General features: G+C 39.5%; 1 protein-coding gene across 2 annotated transcripts in view; it reads right to left on the bottom strand.

Annotated features, from left to right (window-relative positions):
• Window positions 1-25,032, bottom strand: part of LOC100534673 (protein unc-13 homolog A) — a 185,727-nt gene that overhangs the window by 40,692 nt on the left and 120,003 nt on the right. For both annotated transcript variants that reach the window (XM_087241636.1, XM_087241635.1), the window contains exons 26-31: window positions 23,459-23,544; window positions 21,576-21,702; window positions 21,044-21,140; window positions 19,506-19,649; window positions 14,771-14,848; window positions 14,607-14,684 (exon numbers count right to left, since the gene is read on the bottom strand). In XM_087241636.1, coding sequence (XP_087097762.1) covers window positions 14,607-14,684; window positions 14,771-14,848; window positions 19,506-19,649; window positions 21,044-21,140; window positions 21,576-21,702; window positions 23,459-23,544 — 610 coding nt within the window. The remainder of the gene's footprint in view (window positions 1-14,606; window positions 14,685-14,770; window positions 14,849-19,505; window positions 19,650-21,043; window positions 21,141-21,575; window positions 21,703-23,458; window positions 23,545-25,032) is intronic.

Genomic DNA, 25,032 nt, shown 5'->3' with positions numbered 1-25,032 from the left:
TTAGAACAACAAAATATTGTTGAAACTAATCTAAATGTGGATATTTAGGCCTTCATCTACAAACTTATAATCCTGTGCGATTATTATTAAAATACTTTGTCTTGATTAAGTAGATAACAGATCTATGGGGACCACGTAAAAATCTCCTAAATTGAGTAATGTAGGGTTCTGCCGTTTTAGGAGAGTGGTTAATCGCCTCTGTTTAATGACATAGACTGACAAGCTTGTATTAGGAGATTGTATACCCGGCCGGTGCAAGACTCGGGATGCTATAGGAATCTGAATAAATGAGAATAAGGTATAGTAACAAATCAAAAGAATATTCAATCATAATCTAAACTAATATGAAAGGAAACAAAATAATCTTCTCAATGTTTTATAATTGGAGTCAGATAAAACGAGGATAAACATATTAATATTCTAAACCACCTCATACTAAAATTGGAGTCAGATATGAGTCAAGTTTAATATAGATCAACATTGTGCACTGGAAAGACCGAACATGCAGTGAACCTTCATCCACCAGTGGACACCGTCATTGGACCGACTGGCTGGACCCTACATAACACAGCTCTAAGTGAAGTGAAGTATCCAGCTAAGGCTTAAATCTGTAAGTGTACAGTGTTTAAAACGGTTGATTCATCTATAAAAGAGTCGACTCATAGTGCTTCAAACGAGTCGCCTTGATACCGAGTCATTAGGTGTTTCGCCATGACGTACGAACGAAACCAAGTTATTCACGTGCACGCGCAAACCCGGGAGATTTGAGACCTGCGGCCCCGCCCTCTGACACAGAAACCCACACACACACACAAACATGCCGGTCGATTGAAGTCACACTGCAGATGGATATTATCGAGTCTCTACCCAAAGATGAAACCTCGGCATTATAACCAAGCAGTTGGAAACTTCTGGAAACTACATGCTACAAAGAATACTTTGTTTGTTAAAGGAAGGTTCAGTAAAGACTGGACATGTCAGGACATGTCTTCCTCCATGTCTCAAGTGTAAGTACTTGCGATTAAAGTTGTTGCCTCGTGTACTCTAGCTTGCAAATGTATTTAGTTGTGATTTGTTATCATTACATTACATTACATATTGCGTGCAAAGCCACTTTAAAAACGCGACGCGTGCTGCTTTTGTTCCCGTGGAGGAGAGTAATGTGTGTGTGTGTGTGCGTGCGTGCGCGCGATGTCGTCTGGAGGAGGGTTATGTCTCTGTGTGTGTGTGTGTGTGTGTGTGGACGCGTGCGCAAGGACGAGGGCAATATGTGTGTGTGTGTGTGTGTCATCTTCCCTGTCAGCTTGCTGTACATTGCTGTTTAGTGCTCTACCGTAATACGCAGTGTAGGAGACACCACCGAAATACACTGGTGGCTAGAATGACCGTTCTTATTGAACTGGCGTCTGGCCTGACCGCAGTCAACATTTGCTTTTTTTAACTTCTCTGTCATCATTTGTTTCGCCTTTGCAGGGATGGACTTTGATGTTGCAACAAACGATTTGATTACTTTCTTGCGCTAATCGAAATGCATCACATGACTGTGAAAATCAGCGCATGCCCAAATTGAAACTCCCATTTTTATGCAAAATCTTCCCTTTTTCCTCCCCGGACACTCCCACCTAAACAGAGCTGGACAGAGCTGGAAAGTGGACACACCCACTTTCCTGACTTTTTCCAAACTAGAGGTTGTGTGTGTGTGTGTCTGTGAAAAGAGCAGAATGTGACAAGCTAGGAGATCTCCTTGCCAGTTCTTGGGAGTTTTTGCTCAATAAAATAGTTAGTCGTCTGTATTTTCAAGTCCATCGTCTGTGTTTACATTCATCCACTAGCAGTTAAACTCCACGCCTTACACTATCGAGCGTGTATGCTCTGTGACTACTTCTATTTTGTTGATTAGCTGCTGGGCATTTCACTCTGTCTCTGGCTGAAAGCAGTCAGTGTCGACCAATCGCAGCAGACTGTCATCGGTCCAATCAGTGCAGATTAGCTTTCGCGCTAGGGAGGGGTTTGGGAACAAATTAATCACTGGACGATTCATACGGGAGTCGCTGGGATAATTAGGTAAAAATAAATGCAGATTATGAGACCATGAAAGTGTTTTTTGACCCTGCATGCATATTAGACTGTTGCTGGAGACCCTTACAACCAAGATATGACCCTATTTCATGTATAATATGGGCTCTTTAAATGTGCACATGCACACAGCTCTTTTGCCTTTTTTCAAGAATGAGTAATTTATATGTTTTAACATAATTTATTCGTAACAAACGTAGGTTATAGGCCACTTGGAAGTTGGAACAAAGAAACAAAATAAGTCCTCTGTAACATCGTAACATGTCAGCACTCTAAATAGGCCTATGTCCATACACAAATTGGCCAACACACCAATGAAAAGAAGTCTTTCTTAACAAATTAAATTAAAATAAAATATAAATGATGACGGGTATTTGGCAAATAACAAAATTAAGATAAAGGCTCTGTGGGTTTGTTTTGCCACTTCTCTGCACAATCTGGCCTTAAGGCGACGGTGAAGCTGAATAATAATGCCAACATTAGCCTGTATACTCTGACTACATTATGATTTTATAGTTTAATTAATATTTATTTATACTTTAAAAACCCTTTACTCACCAAGATTAGTCTACGTGTTTTTGTGGAGGAACATTATTGAATCCACTATAGATGGCTTTAGCACAGTCCTGCGCTCAGGATGGTGCGTCCAGCAGCACTGAACACTAGGGATGTAACGGTTTTAGAGTTTCACGGTACGATAATATCTCGGTGTGAATGGCACGGTTCGGTATTTATTGAATAAATTACAGGAAAAACAAAACTAATGAAAAGACTCGAAAAAAGTGCCAAAAGTGTTTATTTACCTTAGCACTGAACATATCAATGACATACAAATTAGCCGTCTATCTGTAAGTTTCCAAACAGGAACTTCAATTTTTCAATTTTAATAACAAAAAACTATTAAACCATATAAAAAATAAAGTTTCAATTTAGTATTGTTGAAAACTCATCACATTCAACATGTAATCACTCACTCACTTAGATAGAGGTGGGTTTTTTAAGGAAAATTATTAAATTATTTAAATTATTAAAACCCCTCTCATTTGGGACTGAGGTTTCTGGGACAGAGAGATATGATTTAGCCAAGGTTGACAGCAGTGGGTAACGTTGTGCATTGTCTTTCCACCACTTGAGAGGACAAGCCATGAGTGAGATAGAGGTCTCTTTGCGGTACAAGCCAATGTCTGTGTAACAGGGTTAAAATAATGTTTAATTGTCTTTCACCAAAATGGGTTATTCTGTTTATTTTCTGGTTGTTGAGAGACCTCTTGTGGCAACAGTGTGTAATTGTTTCTTTCACCTTTCACCTGCAAAGCCCCGCCTACAGCAGAAAATGGTTGCTGAATGCAGAATGGCGGTAGGTAAAATGTGCTCCAGCTAAATGTGACAAATTTTGTATTTTAACACATATTAATAACACATGCAAGCCCAATATGAACATTAAGTGATGTTTTAGATCAAATCTGTCGAGTGATTGCCGTGTGTGACAAACTTTGTGTGGTTTAATTTGCTCATGCTATGTGTAGCTGGAATGATGACATTAATATGTGCAGGGGTGATTTCTTACTATTTGTTTGGTTTTTTTAGATGCATGTTTAAATGCATACTGTTGCCAGAGGATGTATATTTCTGTTACAGGTATGTTGAACTTTTGTAAATAAATAATGTTTTGTTAAAATGACTTTATGTGGCAACACAGCAGAAAATGGTTGCTGAATGCAGAATGGCGATGCATGTTTAAATGCATACTGTTGCCAGAGGATGTATATTTCTGTTACAGAATAAACAACGCAGAACGCAGTTCTCTGTGTCCGCCTGAGTGATTTGCGTCATCAGGAAGAGAAGCGTTACACTGGTGCCGTGACCTGTGGCATCGCGAGGATCCGCACAACGCAGATCGCCGCGTGGTTGCTGAAATTTGAGGATCGCTGTGTGATTGCTGATCTTTGAAGACTGTTGCGTGATTGATGAACTCTGAAGATCTTCGCATGTTTGCTGAACCCTGAAGATCGTCGCATGATTGCTGAACTTTGGAGAATGCTGTGTTTTCATCACTATTTCCAAAACTGACTGTTGACTGGTTGGTCATTTGGTTACATATATATATATTTTTCACTTTTTCATTTTTTTCTTTTCTTTCAGGCTATCTACATCCTTGAATTTAGGGTAAAATTGTACTTTGGACTCAGAACACTATTTTTTTCTTTATATATATATATATAATTGTGTTATTATTATTCCTTACATTCAATTATGGCCGAAAAATTTCCTTCTGATTTTGATGCAACAAGCCCATTTGTTCCCAGAGGGAGGGGCGCTTTGCTTACTGGGGTATACAATGATGTTACTTTGCGTAATGAGTCATTCCCTGGTACTGAGCATGTACAAACAGTGCGCGATAACACTATGGGTGTTGGTCGTGGGCACAGATTAAGAAACCAAACAGTGGGACATTTTCCGGGGCATGGTCCTTTTGTTTCAACTCCAAAAGCTGATAATACTGACCAAACTTTGCAGCAAATAACAGACATGATGGGCCGACTTGGGGCTCAAATAGGCGATTCGATCATGGCACGGCTTGCTGAGACTGGGGTTGTTAATTCCAATTGCGCCTTGCATAACAGCAAAGACCCGGATGTCGACAGTGTCAGACAAGATGTGCCTCAAGTCACTGTGCACGTAAAAGCAGAAAGAGAACCAGTAATGTTTAAAGGTGATGGTTCGGATAAATATTCTGTCCGTGACTGGATTGATTTGACAAAATCACAGTTAATCAAACAAAAGTGTCCAATATCTGACCAAGCTGATGAGATAATGTCAAGGCTGATTTGCAAAGCTAGGGACATTGTGAAAATTGGATTAAGGAGTGATACTTCTCTGGATGCCGTACGCAACCCTGACATTATCTATTCAATTCTGCAGAGATATTTCAGTGATGCAGCTTCTTGTCTGCCCTTAGCTGATTTTTATTCGACGTACCCAGAACCAAGAGAAAATCCAGTCGATTACTGGATCAGGCTTAACAAATCAGCGGATTTGGCTGAAGAAGGATTGCGCAGACAGGGCAGATTTATGGATAACATTAGCATGGAAGTTACGCGCATGTTTGTGAAACATTGCCCCGACCCTGAATTGTTGTGTCTTTTTAAATGCAAACCGATTGATGAGTGGAATGCGAGGGACATTCAACGAAGGTTGGATGACTATCAAAGAGAAAAAAGAACTCCCCTGAGCAATCTTAATCCTCGTCCTCGATACACTGTCGCTTCTATACATTGCACTGACCCACCAAAGTCTACTGATTATTGTCAGTCTAACATTCAAACAGACCTGTCTAATGTTCCTCCAGCTGTTCCGAGTAGCTTGTCTGAGGCTCAGTGTATTGAACCAGTCACCTACACGAAACAAAACGTGCAGAAGCCTGATAGTGAGATCTTCAGTCGGATGATGAGTATGCTTGAACAAGTACTAGAAAAGGTGGCACAAAATTCTAGAGTCCCGAGCCCTCAAAATGTAGTTTATAGGCAAGGTAGTGTACAATGTGATGTTTGTAAGGCTAACACGCACACCACCAAAACTCATTGCTTTAGAGATAGGCTTTGCTTCTCTTGTTTTTCACCAGGTCACTCACAGAATGTATGTCCACGCAGGGTGTCAGCTCGGCGCAACCAGAGTGGGGGAAACTTATAGACCCGTATATGGTGGGGGGATGTGCGGGTCTAGATGATGACTCCCATGAGAATGTTGCCAGTGCTGAAGCTGCAGATGCGGTGAGTGTAGATTTTGGTGAGTTGACAGAAAATGTAATTGTACAGAACACAAACATAATTGGCAGTAGTTCTAGTTTGTTTTACACACCAGTCATCGTGGAAGGCAAGTTGACGCTTGGCGGAATGCTTGATAGTGGGTCAATGGCCTGTACGATGAGTGAAAAAGCAGAGGCCAAACTCCTCGATGCTGGTGTGTTGACAAAAGAGAATAGATCCAATTTTGATGCAGTCCTGATAGGGTGTGGTGGCACTCGAGTGAAGCCTAAATCTGCTTATGATATTGAGATGGAAGTTTATGGCTGCAAGATCATTGTGCCTACGCTAGTTGTTCAAGGCCAACTAGACGAGCTAATAATTGGGACAAATGTGATTAAACATGTGCTCCGTGAGTCTAAACGTTGTCCTGCATACTGGAATGCCTTGTCTCATCCATGTCTGAATGATGATCAGGAATCAGAAAGGTTCCTTTCCATGTTGGCTGGGATGGAACGCTGGAAGGGTGAGGAAATCCCAGACAAGATTGGTACAGTCAGATGTACGTCAGCAGTGTGTTTGGAACCTGGGCGTGAATACTTGGTTTGGGGTAAGTTGAATAAGTCTTGTGTCATTTCACCCGGTAGTACTGTGATAACTGAGCCTACTACTTCTAGATCGGCCCCTAGGCACGTGTTAGTGGCTAGGCTTGTTACACCGTTGTGGGGTGATGGTTGGGTGCCGCTGAAGCTGATTAATTTGTCTCATCAGCAAGTTTTGTTGAGACGCAACGCAAAAATTGCCGATGTGTTTGCATGCGTGGCACTTGAGGATTTGGAGAATCTTGTACCCACCTGTAATGATGATCCACTGTTTAACTGTACTCAAAGGGTTGACTCCAGAACTTGCCTAGATCGACGGGAGGATTTGGTTAAACAGTTGGAACATGCTGGTCTGGGTGCATTAGATATTAACTCATGTGAGGCTTCTGAAGACTGTAAGAATAAGCTTCGAGAACTTATTTTACAGTACGAGAATATTTTCTCTCGGCATCACCTTGATTGTGGTAAGGCTGAGGGATTTGTACACAGAATTCATGTCACTGATACCAAACCATTTCGCCTACCTTACCGAAGAATACCTCCGAGCCAGTATCAGGTTCTCCGCAAAGTCCTAGACGAGATGGAAGAAAGAGAAATAATTCGTAAATCGACTAGTGAATTTGCTTCTCCACTAGTGCTGGTTTGGAAAAAGAACGGGGACTTGCGCATTTGCACCGATTTCCGGTGGCTAAATAGAAGAACGTTTAAGGATGCGTACCCGCTTCCCCATCAAGCTGATTGCTTGGCGGCACTTGGTGGCAATTGCCTGTTCAGCACCTTAGATCTTACATCTGGGTTTTACAATATGCCCTTGCATGATGATGACAGAAAATACTCCGCATTTACTACACCGGTGGGGTTGTATGAATATAACCGCCTTCCACAGGGGTTGTGTAACAGTCCGGGTAGTTTTATGAGAATGATGACTGCAATCTTTGGTGATCAGAACTTCTTAAGCTTACTTTGCTATCTCGACGATCTACTTGTTTTTGCCCCTAATGAGAAGATCGCTTTGGAGCGTCTCGAGATGGTATTTAGTAGGTTGAGTAAACACAACTTAAAGCTTTCACCAAAGAAATGTTGCTTTCTCAGACGATCAGTGAAATTTCTCGGGCATATAGTTGACGAAACAGGCATCTCTACTGATCCATGTAAAGTTGACAGTATTGCCAGAATGACTTATGCTGATTTGATGGAGAAGGATGGTGTGACTCCAAGTCAGAAACGCGTCCGGTCATTTCTTGGCTTAATTAACTACTACCAACATTTTATACCCAAGTATTCATCCATTGCTAGACCTCTCTTTGATCTACTCTCAGGCCAGATGAAGAACTCTAAGGGTGGATGGAGGCGGAAAAGATCTCTGCAGAGCTGTAAGTTACGTCCTGAACATTGGACAGAGGATCAAGTTAGATCTTTTGAGGGGCTTAAGTCATCTTTGATCAACAGCGTAGTTTTGGCTCACCCAAAATTCGATCAGCCCTTTATTCTATCTACTGATGCCTCATTGGATGGCCTCGGAGCTGTTTTGTCTCAAGTGCAAGAGGGAGATACAATGGCTAGGCCAATTGCATTCGCCAGTAAATCGCTTTCTCGGTCACAAAGAAATTATCCTGCTCACAGGTTGGAATTTTTGGCGTTAAAATGGGCAGTGTGCGACAAGTTTAGCCACTGGCTAAAAGGTAACAAGTTCACCGTCTGCACTGATAATAATCCGCTGACCCATATTATGACTAAGCCAAAATTGGATTGTTGCGAGCAGCGATGGGTAGCAAAGTTAGCCAGCTATGATTTCGATATTAAGTACATCCCTGGTTCTCGGAATCTAGTTGCCGATGCTTTGAGCCGCGAACCGTTTGTGCATGTAGGACACAGGTTGTTGCATGAATCTTTTGATTGTCTCAGGAACAATATGACTGAGATGTCTGATGTTTCTGTTCAAAATGCGTTTAGACAGTCAACAAATAGTGATGATCAATTTCCTCGGCCAGATTCTGTTTTCCACAATGGCATGACTTTTTCAAGTGATGAGGTTTCAGCAGTGTTTCGGTCCCATAATGACTGGGAGACTGGAGCACAAGTACGTGCAATATCAAATTTACACTGTGTGCCTCAGGTGGTTGATAATGACTATGGTTGTCTTCCTGCGTACTCAGTGAGTGAGCTTCGTGATGAACAACGCAGCGATAGCATTTTATCTCGCGTTGTGGAGTACTTAGAGAGATGCCGTAGGCCTTCGAGAAGAGAGAGAGCGCATGAACCTTTTCAAGTTGTAAGGTATTTGAAACATTGGGAAAAATTTAAGATGGTCGATGGAGTGCTTTACAGGGTGTCGAAGGATAGCTTTTTGAAGACAAGGCGTTTCCAGTTTGTAGTCCCCGAATCACTTAAGGTTGAGGTAATGAAAGGAACACATGATCATGCAGGCCATCAAGGTCAGTTCAGAACCCTCAGTCTAGTGAGGCAACGTTTTTTCTGGTTGTCTCTCGACAGAGATGTGCGTGAATATGTACGTCAGTGCCAGCGTTGTGTCGTCAGCAAGACCGCCGAACCCAGTGATAGAGCTCCTCTAGTTAACATACAGTCAAGCAGACCTCTACAGATTGTCTGCATTGACTTTTGGTCAGCAGAAAACTCACAAAACAAATCTGTTGATGTTCTTGTTGTGACCGACCATTTTACTAGACTGGCTCAGGCCTTCTTGTGTAGAAATCAGTCAGCTAAGGAGGTAGCCAAGGTTTTATGGGACAAATTCTTCAGCATCTATGGCTTTCCTGAGAGAATTCACTCCGATCAAGGAGCTAACTTTGAGAGCAATCTTATCAGTGAACTTCTCAGAGTGTCAGGTGTTAGGAAATCCCGTACAACCCCATACCACCCAATGGGGAATGGTGCTGTCGAACGATTTAACAGGACGCTTGGTAATATGATTCGTGCATTGCCTCCTGGAGAGAAGTCTGATTGGCCGAGGCGGTTACAGTCTCTCACTTTCATGTACAACTGTACGGTGCATGAGACTACCGGGTTTGCACCTTTCTACCTCATGTTTGGGAGGGTGCCCCGTCTGCCTATAGATCTAATGTTTCAAAGTGTCTTGAGTGACTCAACAACTACTGATTTTTCCAAGTATGTGTCTTCACTTACGAAGGATCTTTCTGAGGCTATGAAAATAGCTCAGAAACATGCTTCTAAGGAGCAACATCGTCATGCTGTGCTGTATAATAGGAAGACAAAAGGGTCTGATATTAGCATTTCTGATCGTGTACTGTTGGCGAATCGTGCTGAGAGGGGAAAGAAAAAAATTTCAGATCGTTGGGAGACTGCAATCTACATCGTGATTGAAAAATTTCCTGATACAAACACATACAGAATTCGTAATACTACCACCGGCCAGGAGAAAGTAGTTCACCGTAATTTGTTATTACTAGTCAACTTTCTTCCACTGACAGATGATTCTGGATCCTTGTCCCCTTCAAGTGATCCAGGAGCAGATGTTTTCTCGTCAGCTGAGAATTCCCCTTTACACGATGCTGACTTGTGCTTAGATCAGAATGAGACTGTAGATGGTGTCCCTAGTGGTAACTGTTTGGATGAGTCCATCAATGTGAGTTCTGATGCTGATATAGGCACTACTGCTGTTGGTGAGTTTGATAGTGTTATCCCTATTCCAGCTGACTCAGTGTCTATCAGAGATGATCTGTCCATTGTTGAGGACACTGGAACGATCTGTTCTAGTGTAACAGGTGTTGGTAGAACTCTGGAATGGGTCTCTCAGTTACCTGAGGATAACTCTGATCGGGCTGACCTACACAGTGAAATGTCTTGTCCTGCTAGCACAACAGCCAGTCTTGATGTGGTGAATACAATGAGTGATGTTCCTCTTGTTCGTCCTGAGCAACCTGCTGGTTCCGTTCCACTACCCAGTCAGCCATGCATTTAAAAATGGTAGTCTAAGACAAGTCCAGGATGACTTTCCCCGTGTATTTACCCGAGCGACATCACGTTTTGGACGTGTCATCAGACCAGTAAATAGACTACTCTACACTATGTCAAGACAAGATGTAAGCCATAATTCTAGGGGTTATGTAACATCCATTTGTAAGTCAATTGTTCAAGCTCTTCGAGAGTAGTTGTTTTTTTGAGACAGTTAATGGATGTTTTGCGATTGAGATTTGGGAACTAAAGAAGCTCTGCTTCTATGTGATTTTTTTTTTCTTCCTCTCTCTTTACTCTTAAGGCTAATAATAGTGGTATTATTTCATTTATTTATTTTCTCAAATATTTTTATTGGTGTACACACTTTACTGTAACTTTGATGTATTTTGTCGCAGAGTTGTGGGGTGTATATTGGGCATCCTGCAGACAGTTGATAAGTTGAGACTATGGCGCCAGTCTCTTCTTTATTCATCCTTACGGGATACTTTGATAGTTGTTAGTTCCTCTGTGTGTTAGTCTTGTATTTTGACAGATTATTGTGTGTATCTTATCGTTTTTTTTCGCATGTTCGCGATTTTGGTGAAATTCAGCTGGGGTGGATGTAACAGGGTTAAAATAATGTTTAATTGTCTTTCACCAAAATGGGTTATTCTGTTTATTTTCTGGTTGTTGAGAGACCTCTTGTGGCAACAGTGTGTAATTGTTTCTTTCACCTTTCACCTGCAAAGCCCCGCCTACAGCAGAAAATGGTTGCTGAATGCAGAATGGCGGTAGGTAAAATGTGCTCCAGCTAAATGTGACAAATTTTGTATTTTAACACATATTAATAACACATGCAAGCCCAATATGAACATTAAGTGATGTTTTAGATCAAATCTGTCGAGTGATTGCCGTGTGTGACAAACTTTGTGTGGTTTAATTTGCTCATGCTATGTGTAGCTGGAATGATGACATTAATATGTGCAGGGGTGATTTCTTACTATTTGTTTGGTTTTTTTAGATGCATGTTTAAATGCATACTGTTGCCAGAGGATGTATATTTCTGTTACAGGTATGTTGAACTTTTGTAAATAAATAATGTTTTGTTAAAATGACTTTATGTGGCAACACAGCAGAAAATGGTTGCTGAATGCAGAATGGCGATGCATGTTTAAATGCATACTGTTGCCAGAGGATGTATATTTCTGTTACAGAATAAACAACGCAGAACGCAGTTCTCTGTGTCCGCCTGAGTGATTTGCGTCATCAGGAAGAGAAGCGTTACATCTGCATCAATCTAACAAGTGTGCTGTGTTCTGCAGTCCCCATGACTGTCATTAGTCGTATTCCCCGACTTATATTTCACCACAGTCTGGCAGTGCCTGCATACTGTTTTTGTCTTTGTCTGTCACCTTTTCTCCTTTTTCGTATCTTTTTAGAAAGAAACCGAAATGCTTCCACACATCTGATTTAAAACCCGCTTTAGGTTCCATCATTTCCAGCTCTTTTTCTTCCCCGCTACTAGCAGCACACTCCATTTCCACATTACTGGATCTGCAGTGACAACAGACCGCAAAGGATGATGGCCACGCCTGGGCTGATGGGAATTGTAGTTCCCGCTACCTCCCGTTCACTTCATTCGCCTGAGCAAACTTTTCTCAGAAATATAGTTTTGTTGAGTCATGCGCCTACGGTAATATTGAAAATAATTACTATTGTGGTATGACGGTATTTACAATATTGTTACATCCCTACTGAACACCCTTTCACTGCTGCTGGCCGAGATGCAGAGTTCTGATCTGGCTAATTTAGCAGGTTTTGGTTTTGGGTCTTCGACCAGCCAAGAACACTCGTTTAATTTTCCATGACAGCGGTTTTAATGTAGCGAGTCACCTCGTCATCTTCCCTGTCAGCTTGCTGTACATTGCTGTTTAGTGCTCTACCGTAATACGCAGTGTAGGAGACACCGCCGAAATACACTGGTGGCTTGGTGGCCTGACCGCAGTCAACATTTGCTTTTTTTAACTTCTCTGTCATCATTTGTTTTGCCTTTGCAGGGATGGATTTTGATGTTGCAACAAATGATTTGATTACTTTCTTGCGCTAATCGAAATGCATCACATGACTGTGAAAATCAGCGTGTGCCCAAACGGAAACTCCCATTTTTATGGAAATCTTTATGCAAAATCTTCCCTTTTTCCCTCCCCGGACACTCCCACCTAAACAGAGCTGGACAGAGCTGGAAAGTGGACACACCCACTTTTTCCAAACTAGAGGTTTGAAAACACCCTGCTCAGGCCCCGTTTACACTAATGCGTTTTAGTTTGAAAACGCATAAGTTTTGCTATGGTTACGCCATCCGTCCAAACTACGCCGGAGTTCTCGAGCGCCGAAAACGGAGCGTTTCGAAAACGCTGGAGAGGCCGTTTTCATTCTGAAACGCTGCTGCTCCGTCTCAGTGTGGATGAGCAAAAACGGAGACATCTGAAATTGGAGGCGGGGCTGCAGACATTCGCCTCTCTGATTGGGGCTTTTCCTCAATATTAAGTAGCCCACACACAGTTCAGTCCTGAATCTTCTCCGTGTAAGTTCAGACTTCGCAAGTTTGATCAAGGCTGCATCTCTTCTTCTCTGTTTGATATGGAAAACATACCGAGGACACGGGTAAATCTTCAAAGGGAACAGTGTACTTTATAACTTCATTCACATCACCCTGGCTTCGTTGTTTCACTTTCTCAACAATAAAATGTAAACTTGATTTAAGGAACTGCCTATTTTCATTTTAATATTAACAACTAAACAGACAGCAGACATGTTGAGGCGTCGTGCTGCATATATGAGCGTCATCTTCACTGTGTGGATATTTATAACAAAACGGAGCCAATAACAACACTGCCTCCTTTCAATTTCAGTGAAAATACGAAACACAGCCTCTCTTTTGCTGAATATCAGTTTTAATAATCGATAATGGCCATTATAAAAGTATAACATACAATAAGTTTATACATTATAGGAAATAAAGGCAAGCGATCAGTCAATATACAGAATGTAGGCAACGTGCTTACATTAATCATTAACTTATCTTTGCGCTCAGCCAAAACACGTTACCTGAGAACAAGTAATAGATTCCAATGCCCAAAGTCAGGGAATATGTCGTTAGATAAAGACAATAAGATGAATGAAATATCCCGTTTAATAAATATAGTGAGATTAGATCCAGCGGGAGATGCTTGATGAGAAGTCCGACTAGCAGAGCTCTCATCTAGGTAGATGAGCTGCAGCGATTGCCCGAGAGTGTGTGTGTGGTCACGTGATGTGCGTTTTCAGCGTTTTGGTGTGGACGGAGAGCAGTTCAGAAACGCTGGGTAAAACGCGAGTGTGGACGCGGATCGTTTTCATTCTAAAACGCCGTTTTAAAACTAAAACGCACTAGTGTAAACGGGGCCTCAGACAGGGGGGTTTATGACCCGTTAAGCATGTGTTACAACTAACCCTCTGTCTGTTACAACTTGCCCCGCAGGTGGGGTAAATAGTAACATTTTTACTCCTGGCACTTTCGGCAATACTGCACAGAACCCATAGATTCGGCGATTATAATTTCAGTGCTCATTTGTAGGAGAGGCTTGTGTGTTGCTGGGTTTGTCCAACCCCATTACTTTGTTTAGCTGAAACCAAAAAGTGTTTCTTTGTGCCCCGATTTTCCATATATAAAGCTGCCGGGTGGTACGGTGGCGCAGTGGGTAGCGCTGTCACCTCACAGTAAGTAGTTCACTGGTTTGAGTCCCGGCTGGGCCAGTTGGCATTTCTGTGTGGAGTTTGCATGTTCTCCCCATGATGCCATGGGTTTTCTCCGGGTGCTCCAGTTTTCCCCGAAGTCCAAACACATGCGCTATAGGGGAATTGGGTAAGCTAAATTGGCCATAGAGTATGAGTATGAGTATGAATGATAGTGTGTGGTTGTTTCCCAGTGATGGTTTGCAGCTGGAAGGGCATCCGCTGCATAAAACATATGCTGGATAAGTTGGCGGTTCATTCCACTGTGGCGATCACACATTAATAATGGAACTAAGCCGAAAAGAAAATGAATGAACGAACCTGCCGGAACTACTTTATCTGTGTGTGTTTATCTGAAAATAACAGCACACCTTAGAACGCTCAGCAGCCAATCAGAATCAAGGATCCAACAGCCCTTCAGTATAAGAATCACTCATTTGTGACACATGCAGTGTTACTGTAATCAGTTAATGAGTAAATGCATTGATGAACTCACGTCTTTCCCTCCCATGGCCTCAAACATCTTCTCCAGCTGAACGCGCAGCTGCTGGATATTATTGATGATGATGCAGGGCTGAAAACAACAGAGAACAGGACGGTCAATGACCTTAAATCACACACATTGATATTGATGAGTGTGAACACATGATTGTGACGCACCACTTTCTCCTTCTTGCAGTGAGTGGGGAAATCCTTGGTAATGATGTCGGCGTATGACAGAAGAACATTTCCGATGGTCTGAAAGAAAGAACAATGAGATTATATGACATAAATCTGAGATATCTGAATTTTAATGCTGAATGTTTATATATATATATATACATACAGGGCTTAACATTAACTTTTTTGACCACCAGCCACTGTGGCTAGTAGTTTTCCAACATTACAAGCCACTCGCCATTTTCACTAGCCACAATTTTATTGTTGGGGAAATATATTTTATACACATAAATATGACTTTAACATGCTAAAATTACTTGATTTAGAGTTTGTGTTATCTCTACATGCCTCCTCATTCATTTCACTTTTTTGTGCTTGCTCAATAATCATGAGCAGATGGCTCAGGGTATCATATATTACAATTAGTTTTCATAATTTTCAGAGCCAAAAATTAAGGATTTACCCAATTTATCTCTGACCACACCATACATAAACAGTTCATTATTTCTTAGCAACACATTTTAAATGTGTGAAAACATGATAAATATAGCTGAATACTAAACTTTTTATTTAACAAAACATATGCACAGTCATGTGTCCTGGCTAAAGGTCCCAGATCACCAGTTAACTACACATAAATGGGGAGTTATTCTCCTATTAAAGCAATGTTATAGTAAAAAAAAGATAATTAAACCATATTAATGCAAAAGAAAGCAGGTAAAAAAACATACAGTGTGATAATGAAAGGATGATCACACACACACTTGGTTAATGATAGACCCATAAATGATCTTTTCAAAGAATGGTTAAACCGAAAGCAACTGGCGCTGCTTACAATAAGTCAACTCTGGAACTCTGGAAAGCTGCAGGACTGTAGATGCACGTTCCTCCCTTTTTGTTCAGTCTATTTGAAAGAGAATCGCATCAGTTGTGTTTCTAGACACAGTTGCTTCACAAAAGGAAACGGGAGCACGCACGCGTTATAAACAGTCGCGCGCTTCACCTCAACTGTGATTATCGAGTGATTATCCTCTCATTCGATATTCACCTGTTTTTCTCGTGTGAATTTGCGAACGCATTTTTTTGTCAGTCGTGTTGCTTCTCGATCGCCTGTGCATGCATATTGGACCATCCTTATTGTCGAACCCTGCTTTTAAGAATTATTATCTGTGGAAATTATTTTCAACCAGCCAAAGTGGCTAGTGGGAGTGTCTGTCTTACCCGCCACCGCTGAAATCTTTACACCCGCGGGTTGGCGGGTGTTAATGTAAAGCCCTGTATATAAATATATATATTTAGTGCTGTCAAAATTAGTGCGTTAATGCATGCAAATAATTTGAAATATTTAACGTGTTAAAAAAATTAACGCAATTAACGCAGTTGCAGGTTTTTTTAACTTCCTGTTGTGGCTGACATGTGGTAAACATGCAAAGAAATATGGATAAGACCAAGGAAGCCCTTTTTGAAGGCAAGTTTCAGTATAAAAGAATTAATGCCGCATCACCAGGCTCTCCAGCGTTTCCTCTAGAGCAGTGGTTCTCAAACTGTGGTACGTGTACCACTAGTGGTACGCAGGCTTCCTTCTAGTGGTACGCGGAGGAATTAAATATGTCATGTACATGCTACACACATTTCAAAATTTATCAAAAATGATGTACATAATAAGCCATATATGACATATAGCCAATATTTCTAAGGTAATCTGCCACATTTTTTAACTGTGCAGAGTTGTAACTGCTTTACTGTGCCTACTACTCTACTATATTTCAATACTGCTCATTTTGGTGGTACTTGAAGAGGCACTATTTTCTGATGTGGTACTTGATGAAAAAAAATTGAGAACCACTGTTCAAGAGTTTCATGCAATTTCGGGTGTTTCATTTTTAACTTTCAACTTCTAATGGAATGTAATTTGATACCGCATGGCGAACGAAAAAGAAAAACGTTTCGTGACTCGGTGGTCCTTATTTAAATCGCTGCTTACATGGTAGACTTTTAATAAGAGTATTATCTTAAACAAATTAAAATCAGAGAATTGGTGTCTTATGTAAATGTACTTAGAAAGTGTCAGGTGAAGTCGCGAGCTGTCAAAGCCAGCGTAGCCTATTCCAATGCCTTTCAGCATGAGCCCTCCAATGTTTCAGTAAGTTTGACGTGTTTCCTCCTTAAACGCAACCAAAGTGTCTGCTTCACATTGATGTGTCAGAATCCTTGTGAAACACAGATATACTTTAGAACGCTTACTTAAAGCAAATTTGATGAACGCGATCATGAGTGTTGAATCTGAAGGGAGTCGATCCTTGCGCAGTCCTGCGGGTGTTATGTGTGTGTGTCTGTCTGTGTGTGTGTCCAACTGTGTCAGGCCTGTGCACAGACACTTACAGGGGCAGGTGCTGCAACACGATCGCAAAGTGAAGTGCAAGTGCCTCCTGAGAGAGGCACCTAAGCCAATGAGGGCAGAGGGGCAGTGGCTCTAGCCACCGGGCCACGCCCCTGTGCACGGCCCTGGTCTGTGTGCACGCACGCACAATTGTTTCTACTTTATAAATAATGTTCTCAACTCACAGCAATACAACTTTACAAAGAGTACAATGTTTTTATTCAGTAATTTATTGTTATTATAATTTTCCATTTTCCATATCTGCAATTCCTGTATTTTGGCATTTTTTTGCAGTCCACTTAGAATCCAACATGGAAATCAATGTTTTCTCTATTGGCATTGATTGTTCTGAAATTCAAATGTCATTAACATGCCTTTTAATTTCTGTAATAAATATGTCTGTCGAGCCAGGATCTTGATGGTTATTGTGGGTTTGCTGTTTACATGAAGAAATCTGTGTTACAAGTTAAACAAAAATTCTAATAAACAATTATATTTTGAATTGAAATAGTTTTTGTCTTGCGTTTACATTAATTTTACATTTGAATAGCCAAAATTACAAGTTTCAGTTTTTTTAAATGCGAATAATTGCAATTAATCAGCAGCAGTCTCAGGAGAGAACCCCAGACTTCCCTCTCCCCAGACACTTCCTCCAGCTCCTCCGGGGGGATCCCGAGGCGTTCCCAGGCCAGCCGAGAGACATAGTCCCTCCAGCATGTCCTGGGTCTTCCCCGAGGCCGCCTTCCGGTGGGACATGCCTGGAACACCTCCCTAGGTAGGCGTCCAGGAGGCATCAGAAACAGATGCCCAAGCATACTCCGAGCTCCTCCCGGGTGTCAGAGCTCCTCACCCTTTCTATAAGAGTGCGCCCTGCCACCCTTCGAAGGAAACTCATTTCGGCTGCTTGTATCAGAGATCTTGTCCTTTCGGTCATGACCCAAAGCTCATGAGCATAGGTGAGAGTAGGAATGTAGATTGACCGGTAAATCGAGAGCTTTGCCTTTCAGCTCAGCTCCTTCTTCACCACAACGGACCACATTACTGCTGCCAATGCACCAATCCACCTGTCAATCTCACACTCCATCCTTCCCTCACTCATGAGCAAAACCCCAAGATACTTAAACTCCTCCACCTCCACAATATATATATATACATATATTATTATTATTATTATTATTTTTTAAAGTTCTACATTCATTACACTACACTTGATTGATTACATTGCTGCTTAATTACTAAAATGCAGTATGTCAGTTTTTGCCTCTTCTAAAGCATAAAATTACCATAATATGTTTCAGATATGTTTTCAGAAACATGTTCGGTGAACATTCTTGTTTATCTGAAAAACACTGCTGAAGTCAGATATTCTGCTTTAAACATGTACATTATGTGCTGGAGTGTCTGTCTTTGTTTTGGTCATTTAACCCGCCCACTGACAGTTAAGCCAATTATATTCCAGCACCCCGGGTTACCTTGATGGAAACCAGCGTATTTCATTCAGTCAGGAAGGCTCTCAAAACATGCGTCCGTGACCGAAATCCAACCACCGGTGGACAGTAGCAGACTCCAAAATGAGACGCAGATACAGAGTTCTACATGAGGTGGTTATTAATCAGCAAATAATATAAATTAGGTGAGTTTTCTGTTGTTCGGAAACAGAAGCCGTTTCTAATATATCAATTCCAGGTGTTGGTTAGACCAAAGCTCCTTTTAATATGGAGAATATTCCTTCTATCGTATGCCGCTGCTTTTATTCAGAATACTAAATAATAAATTAGCCTTTAGGCTCAATAGTCAGACTCACTCCTCAATCTGGCAATCTGTGCTTGCGTGTGTTTGGATCCAGGAGTGCAATACCTAGTTCAACCACTGGGTGTCAAACCTACACACTGCACCTTTAACATGTTTTGTCATTTGTGACTAATTTAATTAAAATGCAAAATTTAAAGTGTTATTTCAGTTCACTGGTATGAAAAAGTATGCAAATGCTGCTAATACATGCTACCAAAAGCTTTTTAAATGTAAATTCATGCAAACAATATATCCATACTAACAACATTAACAATATATTCTTACGAACAACATGCTAAGTTGTGTTAACATATCCAAGCATAATATTTCAAGGTTAAAAGTTGCCGAAAGAAAGATAAAGCGCCCATAATTCAATTTAAAAGCAAAAATAAACAGGGGAAAAATAAAAACATGAATCACAACATAAAACTGCTAATATACACGTACTTTTTACAGTGTAGCATCACAATACATTTCATTAAACTTCTAGTATTTATTGAATTACTTTTACAAAGTGGGAAGGGTTCATTCTAGTGATGAGGATCATAAATAAATGCTTTTCACCTTAGCAAACCTCTTCATGTAATTGCCAACAATCTGTGGATCTGGGCACTCCAGCTTCCTGATGATCTCGAAGCTCTGGTTGAGCTGAGAAAAGACGTCCACCACCGAGCAGGAGAAGAGCGCATGCTCCGACGTCACCTGGAACTGAGCAGACAAACCAGCAGAAGAACAGTGTAAACATGCGAAATAACAACTCACTGATTCACATGATCTGTTCAGAGTGAATCTATAATAAACAGCTCACTGATTCATATGATCCATTCAGAGTGAATCTATGGTTAACAACTCACTGATTCATATGATCCATTCAGAGTGAATCTATGGTTAACAACTTACTGATTCATATGATCCATTCAGAGTGAATCTATGGTTAACTACTCACTGATTCATATGATCCATTCAGAGTGAATCTATGGTAAACAACTCACTGATTCATATGATCCATTCAGAGTGACTCTATGGTTAACTACTCACTGATTCATATGATCCATTCAGAGTGAATCTATAATAAACAACTCGCTGATTCATATGATCCATTCATAGTGAATCAATAGTTAACAACTTACTGATTCATATGATCCATTTAGAGTGGGTCTATGGTAAACAACTCACTGATTCATGTGATTTATTCAGAGTGAATCTCCAAATAAACAACTCACTGATTTAAATGAATCATTAAGAACGAGTTTCCAGTAAACAACACACAGATTCAAATGATTCATTCAAAATGAGTCTCAAGTAACAACTAACTGAATTACATAATCCATTGAGAATCTATGGTAAACAACTCACTGATTCAAGTGATCCAATAAGAGTGAGTCTCTGGTAAACAACTCACTGATTCAAATGATTCATCCGGAGAGAGTCTCCAGTAAAGAACTGCGTGATTCATGTGATTTATTCAGAGTGAATCTGCAAATTAACAACTCACTGATTTAAATGAATCATTAAGAATGAGTTTCCAGTAAACAACATACAGATTCAAATGATTCATTTAAAATGAGTCTCAAGTAAACAACTCACTGATTCACATGATCCATTGAGAGTGAGTCTATGATAAACAACTTACTAATTCAAATAATTCATTCAGAGTGAGTCTCTGGTAAACAACTCACTGATTCAAATGATTTATTCAGAGTGAGTCTCCAGTAAACAACTCACTGATTCACATGATCCATTTAGAGTGAGTCTATGGTAAACAACTCCGTGATTCAAGTGATCAAATCAGAGTGAGTCTGCAGTAAACAACTCAGTGATTCAAATGATCCATTTAGAGTGAGTCTCCAGTAACGCTATCGTGTGTGTTCTCATGAATCATTCCTTACGTAAATAAAAAAAACAACAACTTTTATACTTTGACTGAAGTAATATTGACAAAGAAGACTTTCTACTACTAGTGGAGCAACCTTTTATCAGGTTATCTGTACTTTTAGTGCCTGATTTGTGTATTTTCTTTACATTTTCAATATAAAAGATGTTAAAACTCTCCTTTCTGTATATAACCTGAACGTGTCACTAATAAATCTGCTGATATTTACCCCGTCCTTTGCGTCCCTGACCAGTGCTCCATGTAGGAAATCTCTGGAAACTTCTTCATTCTCATCCAACCAGAGGATCACGAAGGGCTCGAACCATCTGTCCAGACAGAAACACAACAGACTCACAATTAACCAGGACTGCTAAGGGGCATCTTGATGTCAAAACTACATCAAAAAACATATTAAAAACTCAAAGTGACCACCTTGATATCAAAACGTGAAAAGATTTCTGTTTAAAAACAATTACCAAATGAAACCTTCCAGCATTGGCTGCTGTGATATGGATAAAACAGTCTGCATATTCTTAAAATACACGCTAAAATGTTTTAATAATCAATAATTACTTGCTTTAGTTTGTTAAGTGCTCATAATGACAATATCATGCATGTTCACTATCACAGTTTATATTATATTATTCGATATCGGCACATGTCTATACACATCATATAAATATTCTGCATGCATGCAATACCCAGATGACCACTGTGTTCAGTGCTCAAAACTAAACATGAGCAAAGCCAATGTTTCTTACGCCGGATATTCGGGCACGCGCTCCTTAAAGAGGATTAGCTCCTTGCAGTATTCGTTGTAGAGCCACTTCACCTTGAAGTGCAGGTTCATATAATCAGCGCTCTTGCACAGTCTGTTCTTCTCATGCTCTGAGAGAGAGACAGGAAGTTCATCACAGGCTGATGCTGTTTTATACTGGTGCTTGATTTGAAAACGTTATTAGGAACATGCAATTAAAAACTCAAGATAGAGAAACACACAAACTTCAATTTAGAATTGAAGTAAATATAACAAAAGGAAAGTTAAGCAATTTTAAATAATTTAAATAAACAATTTAAATAAATAATATTAATATTATACATTTTAAGACAACTAAAACTTAATACACATCATAACACATTATATATATATATATATATATATATATATATATATATATATATATATATATATATGTATATATATATATATATATATATATATATATATATATATATATATATATATATATATATATATATACTTTATGTGTGTGTGTGTGTGTGTGTGTGTGTGTGTGTGTGTGTGTGTGTGTGTGTGTATGTGTGTGTGTGTGTGTGTGTGTGTGTGTGTGATGTTAGATAATTGTTACAGGTAAACAAATAATAATATAATGTAATTTAATAATAATAATAATAATAATAATAATAATAATAATAACAACAACAAAACACTTAAATGTATTTATTTATTTAAATAAATAAATAAATAAATTGAGACAATTTCAAACAAACCTCAAATTGAAATATAACTAATATATGAGAAATAAGACAAGACGTAAAAATACATAACAGAAATAAATAACAATTACAACTACAGCTAATTGTAAAAGGTAAATATTAAGTCTAATAATAATTAATACAAATAAAAATAGAAATGCTAAAATTAATATAAATAAACTAAAATAGATAAATGGAAAATATAGTTTAAAAGAGTTTAAAACAAGCCCTTACATTGAAACAGAACTAAAATATGAGTGAAGAGACAAAAACTAAAAAGTAAAACAAATGACAAATATGAGAACTATTGTACTACTAATGATCATAGTAATAATAAAAGTAATAAATAAAATAGAAAAATGGGAAACAGACAGAATAACAAAAATAAGTAAATACACAATATAAAATATAATATATTATAATATATATATATATATATATATATATATATATATATATATATATATATATATATATATATATATATATATATATATATATATATATATACACACACTATATAACAATATTTTATAACAATATATAATTATATACTGTACAGTTGAAGTCAGAATTATTAGCCCGCTTTTGATATATATATTTTTTATTTCCTAAATGATGTTTAACAGGGAAAGGAAGTTTTCACAGTATGTCTGATAATATTTTTCTTCTGGAGAAAGTCTTATTTGTTTTATTTCGGCTAGAAAAAAAACAGTTATTAATTTTTTAAACACCATTTTAAGGTCAATATTATTAGCCCCTTCAAGCTATATATTTTTTCGACTGTCCATCATTATACAATAAGTTGCCTAATTACCCTAACCTGCCTAGCTAACCTAATTAACCAAGTTAAGCCTTTAAATGTCACCTTAAGCTGTATAGAAGTGTCCTGAAGAATATCTAGTCTAATATTATTTACTGTCATCATGACAAAGATAAAATAAATCAGTTATTAGAAACAAGTTATTAAAACTATTATGATTAGAAATGTGTTGAAGAAATCTGCTCTCCGTTAAACAGAAATTGGGGAAAGAGTGAACAGGGGGCTAATAATTCTGACTTCAACTGTATATGTGAATGTGTGTGAGTGTGAGCAAAAAAAACAAACATTTAAACTGTTCTCGTTTCATTAGTCAGAGGTTTTTACCTTCCATGGCGTATCTCATATCCTGAGCAAACATGTTCCACATCACCTCCGCACTGATCTTCCCCACATTCAGCTCCTGAGGAAACCTGCAAACACACACAATGTACATATATTCATATATTGTAACATATACACTTGTAATCATGTTTATCTATCTGCACTCTACTGATTATTAATAGCAACCTGCACATATATTCATATCCAACCTGTATATAATGTTGATAGTACATCCATCTGTAAATATCACCATAGTTTTCTATAACTGCACTTTATAACTTATTCCTGTATCCTGCACTTGCTGCTATTGCACTGCTGGTTAGACCTAAACTGCATTTCGTTGCATTGTACTTGTACATGTGTAATGACAATAAAGTTGAATCTAATCTAATCTAATCTAATCTAATCAATGTCTCATTTTATATCACTAATATCATCAGCTTTCATTCTTCTACATCACTTTAAGCAGCTGATTTACTGTACCGCAAAGAATTACAAATGCGAAAATAACAAAGATGACTGCCTGTTGTTGCCAGCCTCTAGTGGCCAGTCCTTGAACTGCAGTTTCTGTCACTTCCATGTAGTTCAAACTAATAAGCTTGGCTTTTCTGAATTTGACTTTAATGCAATAAAATGTGCACTTTTGCTTTGGAACAGCAATTATTGTGAAAAGTGCTATGCAAATAAACCTGAGCTCCATAGTTACTTACTTACGCCCAGGGCTATTTATATCGAAGTTAATATTTAGCCACACCATATTGGTGTTTTGAAACATCTAGTTTTTATGAGGTAAGTTGTTAGCCCAACGCACAACTCCCAACCTGGAGTACCAGGACATACTGAACACACATACACTACAGCCAATTTAGTTCATCAATTCCCTATAGCGCTCTATAGTGCATGTGTTTGGACTGTGGGGGAAACCGGAGCACCCTGAGGAAACCCACGCCAACACGGGCAGAACATGCAAACTCCAAACAGAAACGCCAACTGACCCAGCCGGGGCTCGAACCAGCGACCTTCTTGCTGTGAGGTGACAGTGCTAACCACTAAGCCACAGTGCCACCCTAAGATATTTTTAATAAGTAATTTTTTGCATTGCTGAAGTTTTGCGTTTTCCTTGAAGTCCTTGAAGGTTGGCTTCATCTCTTTAAGACCTCGTAGGGTTGGCAGGGCTCAACAATAAGGCCTGGGGCCGGCGTGAGAGATGCTTGGGACAGTAGACAGAATCGTTACTAGCCCGATCAGGGCCCTATCATACACCCGGCGCAATGTGGCGCAAGGCGTTACGCAGTTGTTGTTTGCTAGTTTCAGCTCGGCGCAAGAGTCGTTTTGCAGCACGCTGTTTAAATAGTAAATGCATTCAAGCTCATATGTGCGCCCATTGGCGTTCTGGTCTAAAAAGGGAGGTGTGTTGAGGCGCATTGCTGGCACGTTGCTATTTTGACAAACTATAATAGATTTTTCAATAGACCAGAACAAAGCCGGTCTATTGTCCAGCGCAGAGCGCGTTAGTCATGTGCCTCGCTTACACACTGCTTAACACACATATGATGTGCAGCAATACGCAAACATCT

This window comes from Danio rerio, chromosome 2 (assembly GCF_052040795.2).
Source record: "Danio rerio strain M-AB ecotype USA chromosome 2, GRCz13ab, whole genome shotgun sequence".
Lineage (NCBI taxonomy): Eukaryota > Metazoa > Chordata > Actinopteri > Cypriniformes > Danionidae > Danio > Danio rerio.
The sequence above is the reverse complement of the archived record's forward strand: the minus strand, read 5'-3'. Positions and strand labels throughout refer to the sequence as shown.